The 19,536-nt window shown below is 47.9% G+C and overlaps 1 protein-coding gene across 9 annotated transcripts in view; it reads left to right on the forward strand.

Annotated features, from left to right (window-relative positions):
* PLEC (plectin) overlaps nt 1-19,536 on the forward strand; it is a 353,372-nt gene that overhangs the window by 108,253 nt on the left and 225,583 nt on the right. For 4 of the 9 annotated variants that reach the window (XM_040355098.1, XM_040355100.1, XM_040355099.1 and 1 more), the window contains exons 1-3: nt 11,743-13,542; nt 13,609-13,773; nt 14,056-16,981. The exons of 3 other annotated variants lie outside the window; for them this stretch is intronic. In XM_040355098.1, the coding sequence (XP_040211032.1) occupies nt 11,965-13,542; nt 13,609-13,773; nt 14,056-16,981 (4,669 nt within the window). In that variant the 5' untranslated portion in view covers nt 11,743-11,964. Of the gene's footprint in view, nt 1-11,742; nt 13,543-13,608; nt 13,774-14,055; nt 16,982-19,536 lie in introns of those variants that run through there. 2 more of the 9 variants (XM_040355102.1, XM_040355103.1) reach the window with 2 other exon arrangements.

Below are 19,536 nucleotides of genomic sequence, written 5' to 3' on the forward strand. Positions count from 1 at the left end.
GGATGGGCATTGAGAGGTGGCACCACGGATGGGCATTGAGAGGTGGCGGAACTGATGACTGGGCATTGAGAGGTGGCGGCACTGATGGGAGGGCATTGATGGGTGGTGCTGATGGGCAGCAGTGATAGGACTGCTTTGATGATCAGTGCCGATGTCCCTGTAACATAAGCCAGGTATCGGCTCTCTTCTCCCCTCCTCATTCTGTGAGTGTGAGGAAAGAAAAGCCAATAACTGGCTTGTGTCCACATCCGTGATCAGCTGTCATTGGCTTACAGCTGATCACCTGGTAAAGGGCTGCTGTGATTGGCCCTTTACCTTGATCTGTGATCAGCTGAGTCTGAAGGACTCATCGATTTACAGAGTGTCGCATTGGGGAGGCGCGGGCAGCACGATCAAGACATCAATGGCCCCCCTACCAGCAAACTAAGCCTGTGCTGTAGCCATCTTTCGGAAGCAGTTACAGCTGAACTCCGGACTCTGCAAAAATCCTGTAAATCCATCGATCAGGAGTATTCTTTTGAATCTCGGTGTGCTTCGTGAGACTTCCTGTAATAAAGACCACTCACTGCTGATCCCTCTCCTTGTACAGGGGGCCTGGTCTTGGCCCCGCCCCCTCTCGTAGTTATTGTTGTTATTTATATTATTATTTAAGGTACTTGTATAGTGCTGTCACGTTGTTCTTTGCAGGCAGCCTGTAATAGGCCCATCCCACAGCCTCTCTTGCGCCCGCTCTGTTGCGCTCACTCTCCTTTTGGGGAGTGACCAGTCTTGCCTCCACCAAATTCTAGAAATTGGTTTCTCACTGTAAACCGTCTCTGAACACAGCCGGCTCTGTACTCTGCATGCAAATTGTGCTGCAATAAATTCATAAGGATTTGGGAGTATTGGGAGGGGGTGTGGCTATGCAAATGAGGATGCAAATGAGGGTGACAATATAACTATTGTGTCTTCAGTGGAGTGTAGGGGCTCATTCACAACATTGTTGGAAATGTATGCTTTCCTCATATATATGTGTGTGTGTGTGTGTATATGTATATATATATATATATATATATATATATATATATATATATATATATATATATATATATATATATATATATATATATATATATATATATATATATATATATTTTTTAGAATATAAAAAAAAATTATATATTTTATTCTATAAAATAACAATTATTTTATATATATATATATATATATTCTATTTCTCTAAAATAATTGTTATTTTATAGAATAAAATATTTTTTTTTTCTTTATTTTATTAAAATATAAAAAATTAGGAGGAGGTTCGCATAGGACACGGCACTTTTTTTATTTGTAGGCAGTGTGAAAATATTGACAGTAATAAATATTCCCTTGTCTGCGTGGGAACTGAAAATGGCCGCCGGCGCTTTCTGGAGGCCGCTGAGCTGTGTGTAATACGCTGAATCCTGAGCGTCCCCCCCTCCCCTCCTATCACTGTTGATATCAGCCAGGGAAAAAATACAAGGCGGCCCCAGGGCCAGAGGAATGGCAGGCCCCCGGATGTCACCTGTTCCAGCGCTGACAGGTGTGTGAGCGGAGCCGGCTGTACCTGTCCGGACACAGGTGTGTGCATCAGACGCCGGCGGTTCAGGCCGGATTACCGTCTCCGCAGCACACCAAGGCTTTAGTATGGGCGACCCGTCTAATCTGAAATGCGAGGGATTGTCTGCACCGAGCTGTGATTGGTTGCAACGCATGTCGTATTGCGCATCGATGCACCGCAGTCATGTATATAGACCCTCAATGAATGACACCATTGAGAGGGGGATTACCTAAAACTGGAGCACACAGAATCTGGTGCAGCTCTGCATGGCAGCCAATCAGCTTTTACCTTCGGCTTTTTCAATTGGGCTTTGGAAATTAAACCTGGAAGCTGATTGGTTCCTATGCAGAGCTGCACCAGAGTGCTCCAGTTTTAGTAAATCTACCCCCCTCCCACTTGAGTTCTCTGTCCAGTGGGTGTGTTTTTTCTTTTCTCTTCTTTTTTCTTTTCTCTCTTTTTCGTTTCTCTCTTTTCGTTTCTTTTCTTTTCTCTTTCTTTTCTCTTCTCTTCTGTTTCTTTTTCTTTTTCTCTTCTCTTTCTTTTTCTTTTTCTCTTCTCTTTCTTTTTCTTTTTCTCTTCTCTTTCTTTTTCTTTTTCTCTTCTCTTTCTTTTTCTTTTTCTCTTCTCTTTCTTTTTCTTTTTCTTTTTATCTTTTTCTTTTTCTTTTTCTTTTTATCTTTTTCTTTTTCTTTTTATCTTTTTCTTTCTTTTTCGCTTTCTTTTTCTCTTTCTTTTTCGCTTTCTCTTTCTCTTTCTCTTTCTCTTTTTCTTTCTTTTTCGCTTTCTCTTTCTCTTTCTCTTTCTCTTTCTCTTTCTCTTTCTTTTTCTTTCTTTTTCTTTTTTCTTTTTCTCTTTCTTTTTTCTTTTTTCTTTTTCTTTTTCTTTTTCTTTTCCTCTTTCTTTTTCTTTTTCTTTTTTCTTTTTCTTTTTCTTTTTCTCTTCTCTTTCTTTTTCTTTTTCTCTTTTCTTTCTTTCCCTCAAGTGGTGGCTCCATGATATTTTTCAAGGTGGACTTCCAGTTTTGTCACAACCTGACGGAGGGGACGTTCCATCGCCACCATTTTGGTACACCCCGCACTTGCCCGCAGCGGACATCTTTGTACACCAACCAAAGTCTTGCATTTCACACTTTTTTTTTTTTTTTTTTTTTTTAACCAGTAAACTGAGCTTAAGCCTAGATTCACACTGGGCTGCGGGAATGAAGCCGTGCGAGTTGAGCTGAACTCGCACAATTTCACTCCCGCTGGCGGTCCCGATTTCGGGCTGCGATTAGAGACAGGTTTCTGCACGGGTGTCAATGTAAATCGCAGGCCAAAATCGCAAAAAAGGTAGTACAGAAACTACTTTTTGAAATCGGTGCAGCGCCACAGATGTGCCGTCGCACCGATTAGGACTGTCATTGCTGACGATTTGACATGTAAAATCGCATGCAGTGTGAACAAGGAATATAGAGTGAAATACAGGATTTAGAAATCCGTAAAAACTGTTTTTTTTATGTTGAATTTGAAAAGCGGCGGCGAGCCTGCTGATCTCACAGGTTTGCTGATCTGACAGAACATGCTGCTGCTGCTGCTTTTAGAATTCAACATCAAAACAGTGAGACCAAATTCAAAATTCTGTATTTCACTATATAAGCTCAGTTTACTGGTATAAAGTATGAAATGCAAGACTTCAGTGGGTGTACAAAGATGTCCACTTGCCGCCTTCTCAGTGTATCCTTACTGCGGGGTGTACCAAGTTGGTGATGGAATTTCCCTTTCGTTACCAGATTTGACGGGTCACCTAATCTGATGGAACACCTGCACAATGAGTATTGAACTGGCCAATTGTATTCTCCATTGGAAGACCTTGTGGGAGGGTGACGACATGGGAACACAATGGAAGACTGGGACAGAGTGTTGTCACCCTATAACCGGAAGCCCCTTAACAAGGATTTCCTTTCGCAGGGTCACCAGAGGCTATTTTATTGAAAGCTGAAGAAATATTGCACATTTTCCACACTGTGTTCAAAACGCACTGCAGTTGCGATCTGCAGCGGGTGTGAAATGTTAATGATGTGGGTTGCAAGCATGTTTGCCTGCACCGGAGTGCATGGTACAGAAGTTTTGGTGTGTTAGTGGACTATTCATAATGAACAAAATGCACGTTAACGCATGACTCCGTACACGTTAAGGGTGAATGGGCCCTCAGGCTTGTCCTGGCTGTGATGTCTCAGAAATGCCGGTTTATCCAGGCTGGTGACATCCATGATATGGTTGGGGAGGGTGCACAGTGACTGCAGGGCACCATCGCCCTCATGGGCATGGAGGGAATTTTGTCTCCTGGTCCTTCATCTCCTGTATATCGGTATTTTTGGCCCTGCGGGGTTGTCATGGGGGTGACCATTGCTGGTATTGGCAATGGTCGCCAGTATTAGCTGGCAGCCCTCCATCTGGCCACTATGCCAGGACACGTGCCTGGAGCCATATAAACCCAGCAGGATTCTGACACCGCCACACATCCTGCTTCTCACTCACTTCTGTATATATATATATTTGCACATGACGAGCCGGGGGCGACGTATCCAGGCCCCAGCTGCCGCTGTCACAAACGGAAGGGTATTAATGTGCAGGGACAAATCGGTCCCGTGCCGTACTGTACTGTCTTATAGGGTAACTCCACTGTATGAGGGACCTTCTACCAGTCTACAGTGCAGGTCACCCCCCTTCAAACCTCTCTATCCCCATATGATCTGCACTGTGTATGATGAGGGAAAAGTATAATGGATGTGCTTTGCTAGTGTAGCGCCCCCTTACTTTCAGTATGGACACTACGCTAAAGTTAGTGGGGAATGGGAGAGTTATTTTGCTCCCATTCACAATTTGCTAAATTTGGGCTGCTGTCATTCCTGAACTGTCCTGTAGGTCAGTCTGCGCTCCAGGGGTGTTGTTTCTACCCCTGGGCGACAGGTGGCGCTAGAGGGGTTCTGGCAGAGCCACTTTTCCCCAGCAGCCAATTAGAGGAGTTTTCACTCCCGGTGCATGCTGGGGAGGAGTATATCTGTGGCAGACGCCATTTTCTTTGGTTCTTCGCGGGTTCCAGGTGCGGCACCCACCTTTAAGGTGTGCGCATCCAATGGACCCCGGCAATGGCCTTCCAGGCCGGGGTCGCATGCTACGCGGAGCTCCATGTTGCTGAAAGGGGCCCCAGTGACTTACTGGGTCCCCCACTGTACTGAGAAGATCCCAGGCTGGGTGCCGTTCGTTGGGGGGGTCTGAAGGGCCCTGGCCCTATGCTTATCTAAACGGGTACTCCCAACTTGCCCCTTGTCTGTCTTTTTATTTTTATTGCGGTCTTGGCCATGCCGGGCCTGAGGATGCAAAGATATGATTATCACTAGGAAGGGAAATGACCGAAGGGCTGGCAGTCAATGGTCTAAGTTACTGAGAAGCCAGAATCTGACACTTCTCATTGCCTGGATGAACAGAACCGAGCAGATCTTGCCCCAGCTCCGACATATTTTTTAGATTGGAGAATATTCCAGGGATTGCAGCCACTTCCAAAATTGAGTAGGGTTCTACCGACCTTTCCGAAATTCTCCTAGTTGGGCACCACCTGCTGGCAGAAACTCTACAGCGGCGATAGTCTGGGTAAAGCTTGGAGAAATGTCGTTGAGGCCTAGTTAGTAGGGTTAAGTAGTCTTGAATTGAATCATGGGAGGAAGAAGATGGGTGATCTGGGAAGAAGGGGGCACTGACGGTAGTGTGGGTCAGGTGGATAGAAAAATAGGAGTTGGAACATCAGGCAATGAAAGCTAGAAGTCTGAGATGAGTTATAGGAGCCCAAAAATTAAGTGATGGCTAACAGGAGTTGATATGCCACAAATGAAGTCAACGGAGTTGTGGGATGGGGTGATGAGACAGGAGTAGCTAGTAGACTTGGGCACTAGGAGTTGGAAATGTGATGAAGGGAGTTGGAGAATGGGGTGATGGGAACTGGGAATCTGTAGATGAAAACAAGGTGACCTAGAGTTGGGGAGCTTGGTGGGAAGATTTGGGATATAGGGCAGTGGGAACTGGTAAGCCTGGAGAAAGGACAGTGTCAGGGAAGCTGAAGATCGGACATTGGGAGTTGGGGAGCCTAGAGATGTATTGAAAGGAACTGGGGGGCCTTGATATAGGAAGGGGGGGGGGGGCTGTGGAATGTGGGTGATGGTAAGGAGTTATTGAATAATAGGAATTGGGGAACTATTGATGGTGTATAAAGATGGAGGATCTGGTGATGGGATCTGGGGTAGATGAAGATGGAATGATTGGGGAGTTGAAGTATGGGGCTATGTTAGGTGTGGAAATGGAATGATGAAAGTTGGGTTGATGGTTATTGCCCTATTCGGGATACGGGGTGATGAGAATTTGGTAACTGTAGGTTAAGATTGGAGGTGAAGAGATGGGGTGATGGAAGGTGAAGAGATGGAATGACGGAAGGTTAAGAGATGGGGTGATGGAAGGTGAAGAGATGGGATGACGGAAGTTGGGTTTCTAGACATTGCTCCATTAGGAAATGGGGGTGATCAGAACTGGGGAACTGTAAATGAAGATGGAGTGATTGGGGAGTTGAATGATGGGGGTATGTGATAGTTGAGGAAATGTAATGATGGAAGCTGGGTTGATAGTCATTGCCTTATTGGACGATGGGATTATGGGGAAGTGGGTAGCTGTAGATGAAGATTGGCCGATTTTAGGATTTTGGAGGTGAAGGATGTGGTGATGGAAAGGGAGGAGATGGAAGTTGGGTTGTTGGCCATTGCCCCATTGGTCGAAGGGGTGATGAGAGTTGGGTAACAGTAGGTTAAGCTTGGATTTGGGAAGATGAGGGATGATGAGATGGAATGATGGAAGTTGGGTTGTTGGCCATTGCCCCATTGGTAGAAAGGGTGATGAGTTTGGTAACTGTAGGTTAAGCTTGGGGTTGGGAAGATGAGGGATGAGGAGATGGAATGATGGAAGTTGGGTTTGTAGACATGGCTCCATTGGGAAATATGGTGATGAGATCTGGTGCGATGGGATCAAAGCAGTCAGAATAATTTGATTAAAGCTGGGGAGCTGGGTGGGGACTGACAGTAAAAGGTGAGGGTAATTATAACCCGTCCTAATGACTCAAAAACCTTTTTATCGTCTGGGACATGTTTTGTGGCTTTAGTCAAGCGTGTGCACAGCCTGTTTCATTCACTCGACCTGCCCTTCTCCTTCGTAGACGGGTATCTCCATTTAACCCTTTCATGTCTGGGAATTTTACTATGGCAACCATCGCATAGGTAAAAGTGATAATGAATGAGACTGCAGTTATTAGACCTAGTAGTCCGGCAGTATTCAATATCGTGTAATCTAATATGGTTTAAGAAGTTTTTTTAATCAGGTCATGCGGTCATGAATTTGGACCTGAAAATTGTTTTTGTCTTCAAGAAATACTGATCCATAATGAAAATACTGCCTAGGCTCTTTCGTGTCTCAAGCAACCCCTTCCAGTAATTTCAGTAGCTACTGCTCACAGTACATTCACCTGGTGGTCAGTGGGAAGAATGACCTTATGTTGGTCCAGTAGGCCGAATGACCCTTGGGGTTAGTGGTTGAGTAGGGCGACTGGCCCTTGGGGTTTGGTTGTCGAGGTAGGGCGACTGGCCCTTTGGGGTTGGTGGTCGAGGTAGGGCGACTGGCCCTTGGGGTTGGTGGTCGAGGTAGGGCGAATGGCCCTTGGGGTTGGTGGTCGAGGTAGGGCGACTGGCTCTTTGGGTTGGTGGTCGAGGTAGGGCGACTGGCCCTTGGGGTTGGTGGTCGAGGTAGGGCGACTGGCCCTTGGGGTTGGTGGTCGAGGTAGGGCGACTGGCCCATGGGGTTTGTGGTTGAGGTAGGGCGACTGGCCCATGGGGTTGGTGGTCGAGGTAGGGCGACTGGCCCTTAGGGTTGGTGGTCGAGGTAGGGCGACTGGCCCGTAGGGTTGGTGGTCGAGGTAGGGCGACTGGCCCTTGGGGTTGGTGGTTGAGGTAGGGCGACTGGCCCTTGGGGTTGGTGGTCGAGGTAGGGCGACTGGCCCTTAGGGTTGGTGGTCGAGGTAGGGCGACTGGCCCGTAGGGTTGGTGGTCGAGGTAGGGCGACTGGCCCTTGGGGTTGGTGGTCGAGGTAGGGCGACTGGCCCTTGGGGTTGGTGGTTGATGTAGGGCGACTGGCCCTTGGGGTTGGTGGTTGATGTAGGGCGACTGGCCCTTGGGGTTGGTGGTTGATGTAGGGCGACTGGCCCTTGGGGTTGGTGGTTGAGGTAGGGCGACTGGCCCTTGGGGTTGGTGATTGAGGTAAGGCGACTGGCCCTTGGGGTTGGTGGTCAAGGTTTCTGCACCAAGAGCTGTTTCTGTGCTTCTGAAGGCCGACCTTGTTAGAAAAACTTGCCAGCATGCTGGAAAATTTTCATACAAATGCTTTTTTTTTTTTTTGATTGTATAAATGTGTATGAACATTGCTAAGCGTGTGAGATCTTATTATAAGATGTATGATGTGACACCATTTATTTTTTTGACTGAGTGTGTGGCTTTTCCTGCAGTGTCAGTAGCTTGATGATTATGCTCTTTTAAGTTATTAAAATTATGATTTTTAAGTCGGAAGAAACTCCGCCTCTTGCGTCAGAGAGCCGAGGAAATGAGCTTTTGATATTTAACAATTATCCCCGAGTCGTGTCCCAGCTTGTGTGAGGCTTCCGCTGATTAAAGTTGCCCCCTTTTTTTTTTTTTTTTTTTTTTTTTTTTACTATTAGCTAGTAGCGAGTAAATCATAGATAGTGATGTTTTTCTTTGCTCTCTTTTGATATAAGATATAAAAATTGCTTATATTTAGAGTATGTATTGCCATTTTGTGATTATGTGCTACTGTGCGGTACTTGGGTACCTTGGCTGTATTTTGTACTCTGATTTTTCCTTTCCTTAATAAAAAAAACTATTTACAAGAAAAAAAAAAAAAAGAGAAATCGTTCATGGTCATGGCTACCGGGGCTCTCCGCGATACCGGCCTCGCCTGCAGAGCTCGCACTCTGCACCCTCCATGTCGGGTGAGAGTGACATTTGTGTGTGACACATGAACGCAGCTGCTGTGGTATTATTTCTCTGCCACCTTTTTGCCGTCTAGGAATATATATGGATATATATATCTATCTGGTCGTATGACAGAGCTGTCATGTTAACTATTTGTGCTGATGTGACCCCCTCCCCCGGCAGTGAAGGACGCCCGCTGAGGGCTCTAGGCAGCTGCTGAGTTTGGGCTTTCTTAAGAAGTGGCCAGTTTATTTTAAACTCCCTCGTGCCGGGTTTCCCCTGTGGCCACCTCTGCCGGGAGACAGCTCTAGTCTTAACTACACACAGACAGGAGCACAAAGTCCTAAGAGTGGAACAATAGAGCACACTGTGCAGCTCCTATGGGGCCCGGAACTGTCCAAGTCTAATGGGATTTATACAGACGGCTATAGCTATGGGCAAAAACTGGATATGTATATAGTCTGGGACCCGCTATAGAATCTCCATGAAATTTATTACGATTCTGTAATGGCTGGAGGAAGTGGTTGGGAATTGGAAGCTACAAAAGTGGAGGGGGCCCCTTAATGGATTTGCTATGTTGGCCCATCATGCCTATGTGTAACCCTGGAAAGCTGATATGGAACTGCATGGTGTTGCTGGTAACGGTCCACCCAAAAGTGATAAATATAGGTGGAGTCTAGGCGCTGAAATCTCCACGCCCTACTTTCTTCCCACCCACCTGAGCTTTTTACGTGTTCCATGAAATTGATTATCATTCTATAATGGCATGAGGAAGTGGCTTGGAGCTGGAAGCTACAAAAGTGGAGGGGGGCCCCTTAATGGATTTGCTATGGGGCCCATCATGCCTAGGTGTAACCCTGGAAAACTCATCTGTGACTGCTTGAAACTGTATGGTGTTGAGTTGCTGGTAACGGTCCGCCCAAAAGTGATAATTATAGGTGGAGTGCTGAAATCTCCACGCCCTACTTTCTTCCCACCCACCTGAGCTTTTTACGTGTATGTGTGTCCATTTGGTTTAGTGAAGCTCTTGCAGTTCTCCTAATAATTAAAAATTAATCAGGGATGGTGGGACCCCGTCGGCATGGCCGCAACGTCTAGGGGCGGAGCAGAGATAATAAGCCAAGAATGTCCCAGAGGGAGATGATTCTATAGCAGCCACCAAACCATGAAACCTCAGTTTTGGGTGGAGCAAGAAAAAAAAAGGAAACATGGGACAGGCGTCATTGAGACAACCGCAAAATACGATCCTTCCATACTAATCGCTTCCTGCTGTAAGATGTTTATAATAATAAAAAAAAAAAAAAATGGATTATCCAGCTCCTCCCACTGCGTCTTAAAGAGATATTATTTATATAAATATATATGTATGTATGTATGTATGTATGTGTATGTATATATATATATATATATATATATATATATATATATATATATATATATATATATATATATATATATATATATATATATATATATATATATATATATATATATATATATATATATATATATTATATTATATATATATATATATATATATATATATATATATATATATATATATATATATTATAATAATTCTCTAGATTCACGTACGGCGGCTTAACTTTCTGCGGGCGTAGCGTATGGTTTTTACGCTACGCCGCCGCAATTTAGATGGGCAAGTGCAGTATTCACAAAGCACTTGCTCCGTAAGTTGCGGCGGCGTAGTGTAAATTGGCCAGCGTAAGCCCGCCTAATTCAAATGTGGAAGAGGTGGGCATGTTTTATGTAAATTATTCATGACCTCACGTAACTGATGCTTCGAATGAACGGCAAAGTGAAAGTATGCCAGTGCGCATGCTCCAAATCACGTCGCAAAAAGTCAATGCTTTCGATGTGAACGTAACTTGCGCCCAGCCCCATTCACGGTGGAGTTATGCAAACGACGTAAAACGTCAAAAATTCGACGGCTGTCCGACGTCCATACTTAACATTGGCTGCGCCATGTTTTTGGTGGTCTATCTTTACGCCTGAAAACGCCTTAGGTAAACGGCGTATCTTTACTGCGACGGCCGTGCGTACGATTGTGAATAGGCGTATCTTGCTGATTTACATATTCTAGGCGTAAATCGGCGTTCACGCCCCTAGCGGCCAACGGAAATAGACAGCTAAGATACGACGGCGTAGGAGACTTGCGCCGGTCGTATCTTAGCAACATTTAAGCGTATCTCAATTTGAGCATACGCTTAAATATACGACGGCGCGGATTCGGACTTACGACGGCGTATCTACTGATACCCCCGTCGTAAGTCTACCTGAATCGAGCCCATAATCTCTGGAATTTTATTTCGCAATGAAAATCTGGACATCGATTTGCATTTGCCGCTGACGACGGGAATGGCAGATGTTGCCTGGTGTATGGATGGTGTTGTCGCTGCTGCAATAATTTTATCGATCACTAATTTTTTTATTTTGTTTGTTTATTTTGTTTGTTTATTTTTTTGTGGTTGAACTGGATGGACTTGTGTCTTTTTTCAACCTGACTAACTATGTAACTAATACTTTTTCTAAATCTGCAGTGTTTTTGGTTGCTCTACCAGCCCACTTGGTTGGCATTGCCCATCCGTTGGGTGGTCAATTGTCGTCATCGTCTCCCCCACACAATGCATGTACAGTGCTTGTCTTGTAGACATGCCCGCTCGGTCAATAATTAAGTAGCCAGGTTCTCATGGTGACTTTTACACTGAGATGAATTGTTACATTGTATCCAGTTTCCTGCTGTTTGAATTAGTTACATTTAGTTCCTGTAATGGTGACACCGCCATGCGGGTTGTAAAACTACTCGGCAATGTTTAAAGCCAGGGGTGAGATTGATTGATTGATTGAGGACCCAGTTGGGTTTCCTGGTATAGGAATGGGCAGAAGGTGGAGTCCCCAGGCATGGTTGGGTGCGCCTGTCTCTCTAACGCTCTGTGCAGTCTCTCTACGCTCTGTGCTGTCTCTCTTCTCTGTCCAGTCTCTCTGACACCCTGGAGGTGGAGTCCTCTCCAAAGGCAGCTGAGGAGGGGGGGGAGAGAGCAGCAACTCGGGGAGGAGGAAAAAAAAACTTTTCTTGCTGCTCATTTTTAGGCTCTGCAGAGATTATTGTAGAGCGGAGCTGTCGCTTCTCCCTGTCACGCAGCCATTCAGGGGGATCCAATTCGTTTTTAGTTTAGCGTGGCTCCAGGAATTTTTACGGCTTTTTATTTATTGCTGAGGATCAATTCCCTTTTCTTTTATTTTTTTATTTTTTTCAACTTCTTGCTGCTGGAATTTTTTAAGCTGCCATTTGCATTGAGCCTCATTCGCCAAGATGGTGGCCGGGATGCTGATGCCGCGGGATCGCCTGCGGGCGATCTACGAAATCATTTTCAGAGATGGAGTCATGGTGGCGAAGAACGACGAGAGGCCGCAGAGCCGCCATGCCGAGGTGCCCGGTGTCACCAACCTTCAGGTAACCAAAGCCATGGGATCGCTGAAGTCGCGGGGGTTAGTCCGGGAAACCTTCGTATGGAGGCATTGCTACTGGTACCTCACTAATGAAGGCATCGCTTACCTGCGACAGTACCTTCATCTCCCACCTGAGATTGTGCCGGCTTCTCTCCAGAGAGTGAGGCGCCCTGTCCCTCCCCTAGGTGCACCTAGGAGGACACCTGCTGAAAACGTCCAGTCCGTCCGGGGACCTACATCCTATGTCCCTAAGCCCCAGGGCGACGTGGAGAGGCAAGAGTACCGGCGAAGGGAGCAGACTGTGATCCAGAGAGGGCAGGACGGCACACATGGCTCCACCACTACCCACGTGGTTGAGAACAGCTGGCAGGAAGGTGGGTGGCAGAGAGGGGCGGACAGGGCTGAGCAGAAGGGGGGAACAAGTTTCCCAAGTCATGCTTTTCATGTGCTGAATGGTGGAGAGAAATGGGGGAGCAGTAGGGAAAGTCAAAAGTGGGATGAGGGTAGAAAGAGCTCTGTAGAGAGGACAGCCTTGGAGATCACAGAGAGGAGGATAGCCGAAAAAAGACTGCCAGAGACACAAGGGCTCAGAAAGCCGGAGGTGACTAGCAAGCAGGCAGTGAGAGCACATGCTGACTTTCTGACAGCTCTGAGTCCCATCACCTCCATTCATGATAGACAGGAGGAGAGGAGGGAGGAGAATCGAGCAAGGGAGTCTGAGATCATTATAAATAGCGTCACCTCGACCTCGCAGCTACAATATGCAGGAAATAAACCAGGGGCCAGACACTTACAAACCTGGGAGGAGGCCAGAAACCTAGTAGTAGAAAAGTCACTTGAGCACCATGTAGCCCCCCTAACGAATAGGACTTCCGTCATCACTCATAAAACACTAGAGACCACTAACCACGTGCAAGGGGGACACACAGAGATTAAAGAGACCTCAAAAGTTCAAAAGATATTTGAACTGGAACCCAAGCAGGAAAAGGATGAGGGCCAATCAAAAAAGCAAAAAATCGACACACAGGTACAGGAGGCTGTGCAGGCCTCAAGCGTAATAGTCCCTATTTTTGAGTCAGTAAAAGTACACTCTAAGCAAGAGGAGAAGCAGAAAAATGATTTTCAAAAGGTGGACCATATAGATGTACAAGTAACTGAAGCTCAAGTAGCTTCAAACCCAGAGGCTGTAGAGTCGCAGGGTCAAGGGAGTAAGCGAAAAAATAAAAAGAAAAAAGAGAAAGAGATTTCTGAAATTCCAAGTCCAGTGACTGCAGCCGCACCTCCAATCACTGAGGTAAAAGCAGATATCCAGTTAGAGGTCAAAGGTCAGAAGGAACAGAAGCAGGCCCAGGAAAAAACATCAGAAAAACAGAAAAAGCTTAATTCTGAATTAAATATTCAACTCAAAAGTGAGGCCAAGAAGGAAGAGCCCAAGAGTGAGGTTAAGAAGAAAGAACCCAAGCCCAAGAGTGAGGTTAAGGAGGAAGAGCCCAAGCCCAAGAGTGAGGTTAAGGAGGAAGAGCCCAAGCCCAAGAGTGAGGTCAAGAAGGAAGAGCCCAAGCCCAAGAGTGAGGTCAAGAAGGAAGAGCCCAAGCCCAAGAGTGAGGTCAAGAAGGAAGAGCCCAAGCCCAAGAGTGAGGTCAAGAAGGAAGAGCCCAAGCCCAAGAGTGAGGTCAAGAAGGATGAGCCCAAGCCCAAGAAGGATGAGCCCAAGCCCAAGAGTGAGGACAAGAAGGAAGAGCCCAAACCCACAATTGAGGCCAAAAAGGAAGAGGCCAATAAGGAAGAGCCTGAGCCCAAGCCGGTAGAGCCCAGGCCCAAGAGTGAGGCCAAGAAGGAAGAGCCCAAACCCACAATTGAGCCCAAGAAGGAAGAGCCCAAGCCCAAGAGTGAGCCCAAGAAGGAAGAGCCCAAGCCCAAGAGTGAGGTCAAGAAGGAAGAGCCCAAGCCCAAGGTCAAGAAGGAAGAGCCCAAGCCCAAGAGTGAGGTCAAGAAGGAAGAGCCCAAGCCCAAGAGTGAGGTCAAGAAGGAAGAGCCCAAGCCCAAGAGTGAGGTCAAGAAGGAAGAGCCCAAGCCCAAGAGTGAGGTCAAGAAGGAAGAGCCCAAGCCCAAGAGTGAGGTCAAGAAGGAAGAGCCCAAGCCCAAGAGTGAGGTCAAGAAGGAAGAGCCCAAGCCCAAGAGTGAGGCCAAGAAGGAAGAGCCCAAGCCCAAGAGTGAGGTCAAGAAGGAAGAGCCCAAGCCCAAGAGTGAGGTCAAGAAGGAAGAGCCCAAGCCCAAGAGTGAGGTCAAGAAGGAAGAGCCCAAGCCCAAGAGTGAGGTCAAGAAGGAAGAGCCCAAGCCCAAGAGTGAGGTCAAGAAGGAAGAGCCCAAGCCCAAGAGTGAGGTCAAGAAGGAAGAGCCCAAGCCCAAGAGTGAGGTCAAGAAGGAAGAGCCCAAGCCCAAGAGTGAGGTCAAGAAGGAAGAGCCCAAGCCCAAGAGTGAGGTCAAGAAGGAAGAGCCCAAGCCCAAGAGTGAGGTCAAGAAGGAAGAGCCCAAGCCCAAGAGTGAGGTCAAGAAGGAAGAGCCCAAGCCCAAGAGTGAGGTCAAGAAGGAAGAGCCCAAGCCCAAGAGTGAGGCCAGAAAGGAAGAGCCCAAGCCCACGAGTGAGGCCAGAAAGGAAGAGCCCAAGCCCACGAGTGAGGCCAGAAAGGAAGAGCCCAAGCCCACGAGTGAGGCCAGAAAGGAAGAGCCCAAGCCCACGAGTGAGGCCAGAAAGGAAGAGCCCAAGCCCACGAGTGAGGCCAGAAAGGAAGAGCCCAAGCCCACGAGTGAGGCCAGAAAGGAAGAGCCCAAGCCCACGAGTGAGGCCAGAAAGGAAGAGCCCAAGCCCACGAGTGAGGCCAGAAAGGAAGAGCCCAAGCCCACGAGTGAGGCCAGAAAGGAAGAGCCCAAGCCCACGAGTGAGGCCAGAAAGGAAGAGCCCAAGCCCACGAGTGAGGCCAGAAAGGAAGAGCCCAAGCCCACGAGTGAGGCCAGAAAGGAAGAGCCCAAGCCCACGAGTGAGGCCAGAAAGGAAGAGCCCAAGCCCACGAGTGAGGCCAGAAAGGAAGAGCCCAAGCCCACGAGTGAGGCCAGAAAGGAAGAGCCCAAGCCCACGAGTGAGGCCAAAAAGGAAGAGCCCAAGCCCACGAGTGAGGCCAAAAAGGAAGAGCCCAAGCAAGAGCAGGGAGTAGAGGTGACTCAGGCCTTAACTGAGATGAAGGTGACTAGTGAACCCCTAATAACTAAACAGAAGAAAACTGAGAAATATACAGAACAGGTTATACGAGAGGAAACTATTGTACAGGTGACACTTGGTCAGACAAGCTCTAGTGTAGTAACCAGCAAGACAGAACATGCACTAGAGGTTAAAGAAGGCAAAATGAAGAGCAAAGCTCATAAACAGAAAGATTGGGTTGGAGAGGTAGTTGAGTCCTTTACTAGCACAGGAGGGTCTTGGCAAGAAACCCTCCAGCCTAGTTTAGACCAGGTAGTTTCTCAGGAAAAGAGTAAAAAAGGTTTCAAGAGTAAGGATGACCAGGCCAAGGCGACAGATATAGTATCTGTAAAAATTGAAGGTCCACAGGTCCTTCCCATCCAACCAGCAAAGAAACAAAAGGAGGAGGTGGCTACCCTCCAACCTAACCTAGACCAAGAAATTAGACAGGATAAGGGCAAAAAAGAGTCCAAGCGTAAAGGTGACGGGGCCGAGAAGAAGGCTGTAGTAAAAATAGAAGGCCCAGAGGTTTCTGCCACCCAACTTGCACAGAAAAAGGAGGATACCCTCCAAGCTAGCATAGATCAGGAGGAGAGCAAACAAGGGTCCAAGAAAAAAGACAAGGGCAAGGAGGTGGTTATAGAATCAACAAAAAGGGAAAGCCTAGAAATCTCTGCCACCCAGCCAGCAAAAGAGGAGGCTATCCAAGAAATGGATCAGACCAAAGCTGAACTAAAATCTGAAATCGGTCCTAAGCAAATAAGGACTATAATACTGGATGCTTTCACTGTAGATCAAAATTTTAGCTCTTCAATCACTGCGGTCAAGCAGGGGAAGAGTCCAGATGTTTTCCATCCTCAAGAACCTGCACAAAAGGTAGAAGAAGCAAAACTGGAAGAAACTATTGGAAAGTCCACTTCTGAAACCAAGATTACGGATGACCTGGAAATTTCTTTAGCTACTCCTTCCCAGAACCCTCCAATGGATAAAGAAGAAACGGTCTTCATTTCAGAAAGTCGGACTATTACAGAACAAAGGTCCATCGTGACAACAAAAGTCTTACATATTCAGAGTCATCTCCAGAGTGTGTCTGTTTCGTTGACTTTACCTCATAATGCACAAGTTTCGTATCCAGAAGATGTGACACTGGCGGGTACAGGTGCGGGCATCTGTGTGCCAGAAACTGAGCCATTACCAGGGACCAAGGAACCAACATCCGAACCTGACTTGCCAGACCAGGAAGAGGACCCAACGACTGTGCCAAAGGTGGAGGTACCCCAAAAGCCTTCAGAAGCTGCTCTACCTTCACCAAATCCTCCAGAATCCAAAGAGGTTCTTGAAGCTTTGTCGCAAACCAAGACTAAAGAGAACATCGTCCAAGGTGTATCGGAGACGATTCGTGCCCAGATTCCATTTGGATCCAAAGATGAGGTTCTCCAAGCTGTGTCAGAAACTGTTCCTACTCTGAGTCCATCTGAATCCAAGGAGGAGGTTTTACACGTGGAATCAGAAACTGTTGTCCTTAACCAGAGTCCTCCAGAAGCCAAAGACTGTAAAGAGACTGTCCATGTAGACAACAGTTGGGTTGAGGTCACAGAGCAGTCAACAGAGGATGTGACCAATCCAGAATCTTCTCCAGAAGAAGGTATGTACAGATATCGTACACTTCTTTATAAAAGTTAATCAGTAAAAGTATTTCCTGATTTCCTGTCATGTTCTGCACTTTGTTCCAGCACGTTTGTTTGTTTTCCACAGCCTAGACCATACAGTAACCTTAATTTTTATTTTTTTAAGTATTTACTAAGCGTTATTGGCCAGTAGGTGTATGGTGGGTCCATGCACCTGACAAATTGAAGGTTTCTGGCAGAGTATTCTAGAGAGTATGGAGGATCTCCTTGGAAGGCCCGGGCCCCTCTGGCCTTCCAAGGGGATCCCAGGTCCGCTCGAGCCTTCCAAGGGTATCCCAGGTCCGCTCGGGCCTTCCAAGGGTATCCCAGGTCCCCTCGGGCCTTCCAAGGGTATCCCAGGTCCCCTCGGGCCTTCCAAGGGTATCCCAGGTCCCCTCGGGCCTTCCAAGGGTATCCCAGGTCCGCTCGGGCCTTCCAAGGGTATCCCAGGTCCGCTCGGGCCTTCCAAGGGGATCCCAGGCCCGCTCGGGCCTTCCAAGGGGATCCCAGGCCCGCTCGGGCCTTCCAAGGGGATCCCAGGCCTGCTCGGGCCTTCCAAGGGGATCTCAGGTCCCCTTTGGCCTTCCAAGGGGATCCCAGGTCCCCTTTGGCCTTCCAAGGGGATCCCAGGTCCCCTGTGGCCTTCCAAGGGGATCCCAGGTCCCCTCGGGACTTCCAAGGGGCTCCATCCAAAAATGTTTCAGTGTTTAGTGGATGTTAAACAATTGGTGAAATACCACTTTTGGGGGGGCTGGGGATGTTTATTGTCCAACTAGAGAGCCACTGTGACTCCATCACCACTCGGTAAATGTGGAAGTGTTGTTGTGCCCTGTTTTTGTTGTACAATTGCATTGGGGGTCCATCCTTTTGAATCCTCGAGACCGCCTCCAATGACCTCTTAAGGTTCTAAATCACGTCCATCTTCTGGGCTCTCCACACCTCCCTTGATATCTCCTCCTTATGATGGCTTTAGATTATAACGATTATACTTTTCTTATGGAAGTCTTCTTCTGCTGTACAAAATTTGTATAACCACCTGAAATGTGTCTCCTCCCCCCAGAGCAGCAGAAATCAGGCTGACGGTGGGAGGATCCATCAGGGTCTGTTGCATTGTATAGTGCTGGTGCATTGACATATTACAGGCACTGGGAGCTGCTGGGGGGGGGGGGGGGTTTAGGAAGCTTCGAATAGAGCACAGGTAGGTCCTTGTTCATGTGGTGATGCAATGCTGGGGAAGTGCATTTGACATGAACAGGGCTGCAGGCTCTAAATAGTGTTGTCACCCTCTGGCTATATACTGTGGCAGGGTGTATGTGTGTCATAAGGCTGGATGAACAAAGTTACAAATATGGCTGAAGAGCAGCCTAATGTTACCAAGGGGGTAGTAGATATATGGAGCCGCTTCTCAGCCGTTGTACAGACAATGAAGCCATGTATGATGTGATTGTCGCAAGCAGTGCAGGATACTGTGCAGACAATAACACACGATGTGTTCAGCATGCTGGAAAACATCTGCAGCTCGTCAACCGGTCCCACAATCCTCTGTGATGCCAGGGACACGCTTGACCAACATTATTCTGATCTGATGTTGGTGCTAAGCTAGCACCCGGGGGCCCCAGAATTTGTGTCCGTCGGTGACGAAGAGCAGAAGGGGATGTGATGGAAGGAATTGGAGGGGTTCCAAGCATTACTCGCTGCTAAAGTATGAGACTGCCGCTCGGCGCCTGGCATGTGGGCTGACATGATCGACTTCAATGCTTGCAGGGTGATGGGAAGACGTGTCCCTGTGGTGGAATGAGTCGGCAGGATGGTGGCTGCCGGCTACACACAGGGATTCATCCGCCGTCACTAGGGCAGAAATATTGAGTCTAATGGCATCTGGACAGCTAAAACTCGATCGGGCCTTGGAGAGACCCCGGGTCCCCTCGGGCCTTCCTGAGAGACCCCGGGTCCCCTTTGGCCTTCCTGAGAGACCCCGGGTCCCCTCGGGCCTTCCTGAGAGACCCCGGGTCCCCTCTGGCCTTCCTGAGAGACCCCGGGTCCCCTCGGGCCTTCCTGAGAGATCCCGGGTCCCCTCGGGCCCTTCTGAGAGATCCCGGGTCCCCTCTGGCCTTTCAAGGGGATCCCGGGGGCCACTCAGGCCTTCCAAGGGGATCCCAGGTCCTGTCACAGGGATTCATCTGCCTTCACTAGGGCAGAAAGATTGAGTCTAATGGCATCTGGGCAGCTAAAGCCTCATCGGGCCTTTTGAGGGGATCCCAGTTCCCCTCGGGCCTTTTGAGGGGATCCCAGTTCCCCTCGGGCCTTTTGAGGGGATCCCAGTTCCCCTCGGGCCTTTTGAGGGGATCCCAGTTCCCCTTGGGCCTTTTGAGGGGATCCCAGGTCCCCTCGGGCCTTCCAAGGGGATCCCAGGTCCCCTCTGGCCTTTCGAGGGGATGTCGGGTCACAGGGATTCTTCTGCCTTCACTAGGGCAGAAAGATGGAGTCTAATGGCATCTGGGCAGCTAAAGCCCCCTCGGGCCTTCCGGGGGGA

Source organism: Rana temporaria, chromosome 5 (assembly GCF_905171775.1).
Source record: "Rana temporaria chromosome 5, aRanTem1.1, whole genome shotgun sequence".
In the NCBI taxonomy this organism is placed as follows: domain Eukaryota; kingdom Metazoa; phylum Chordata; class Amphibia; order Anura; family Ranidae; genus Rana; species Rana temporaria.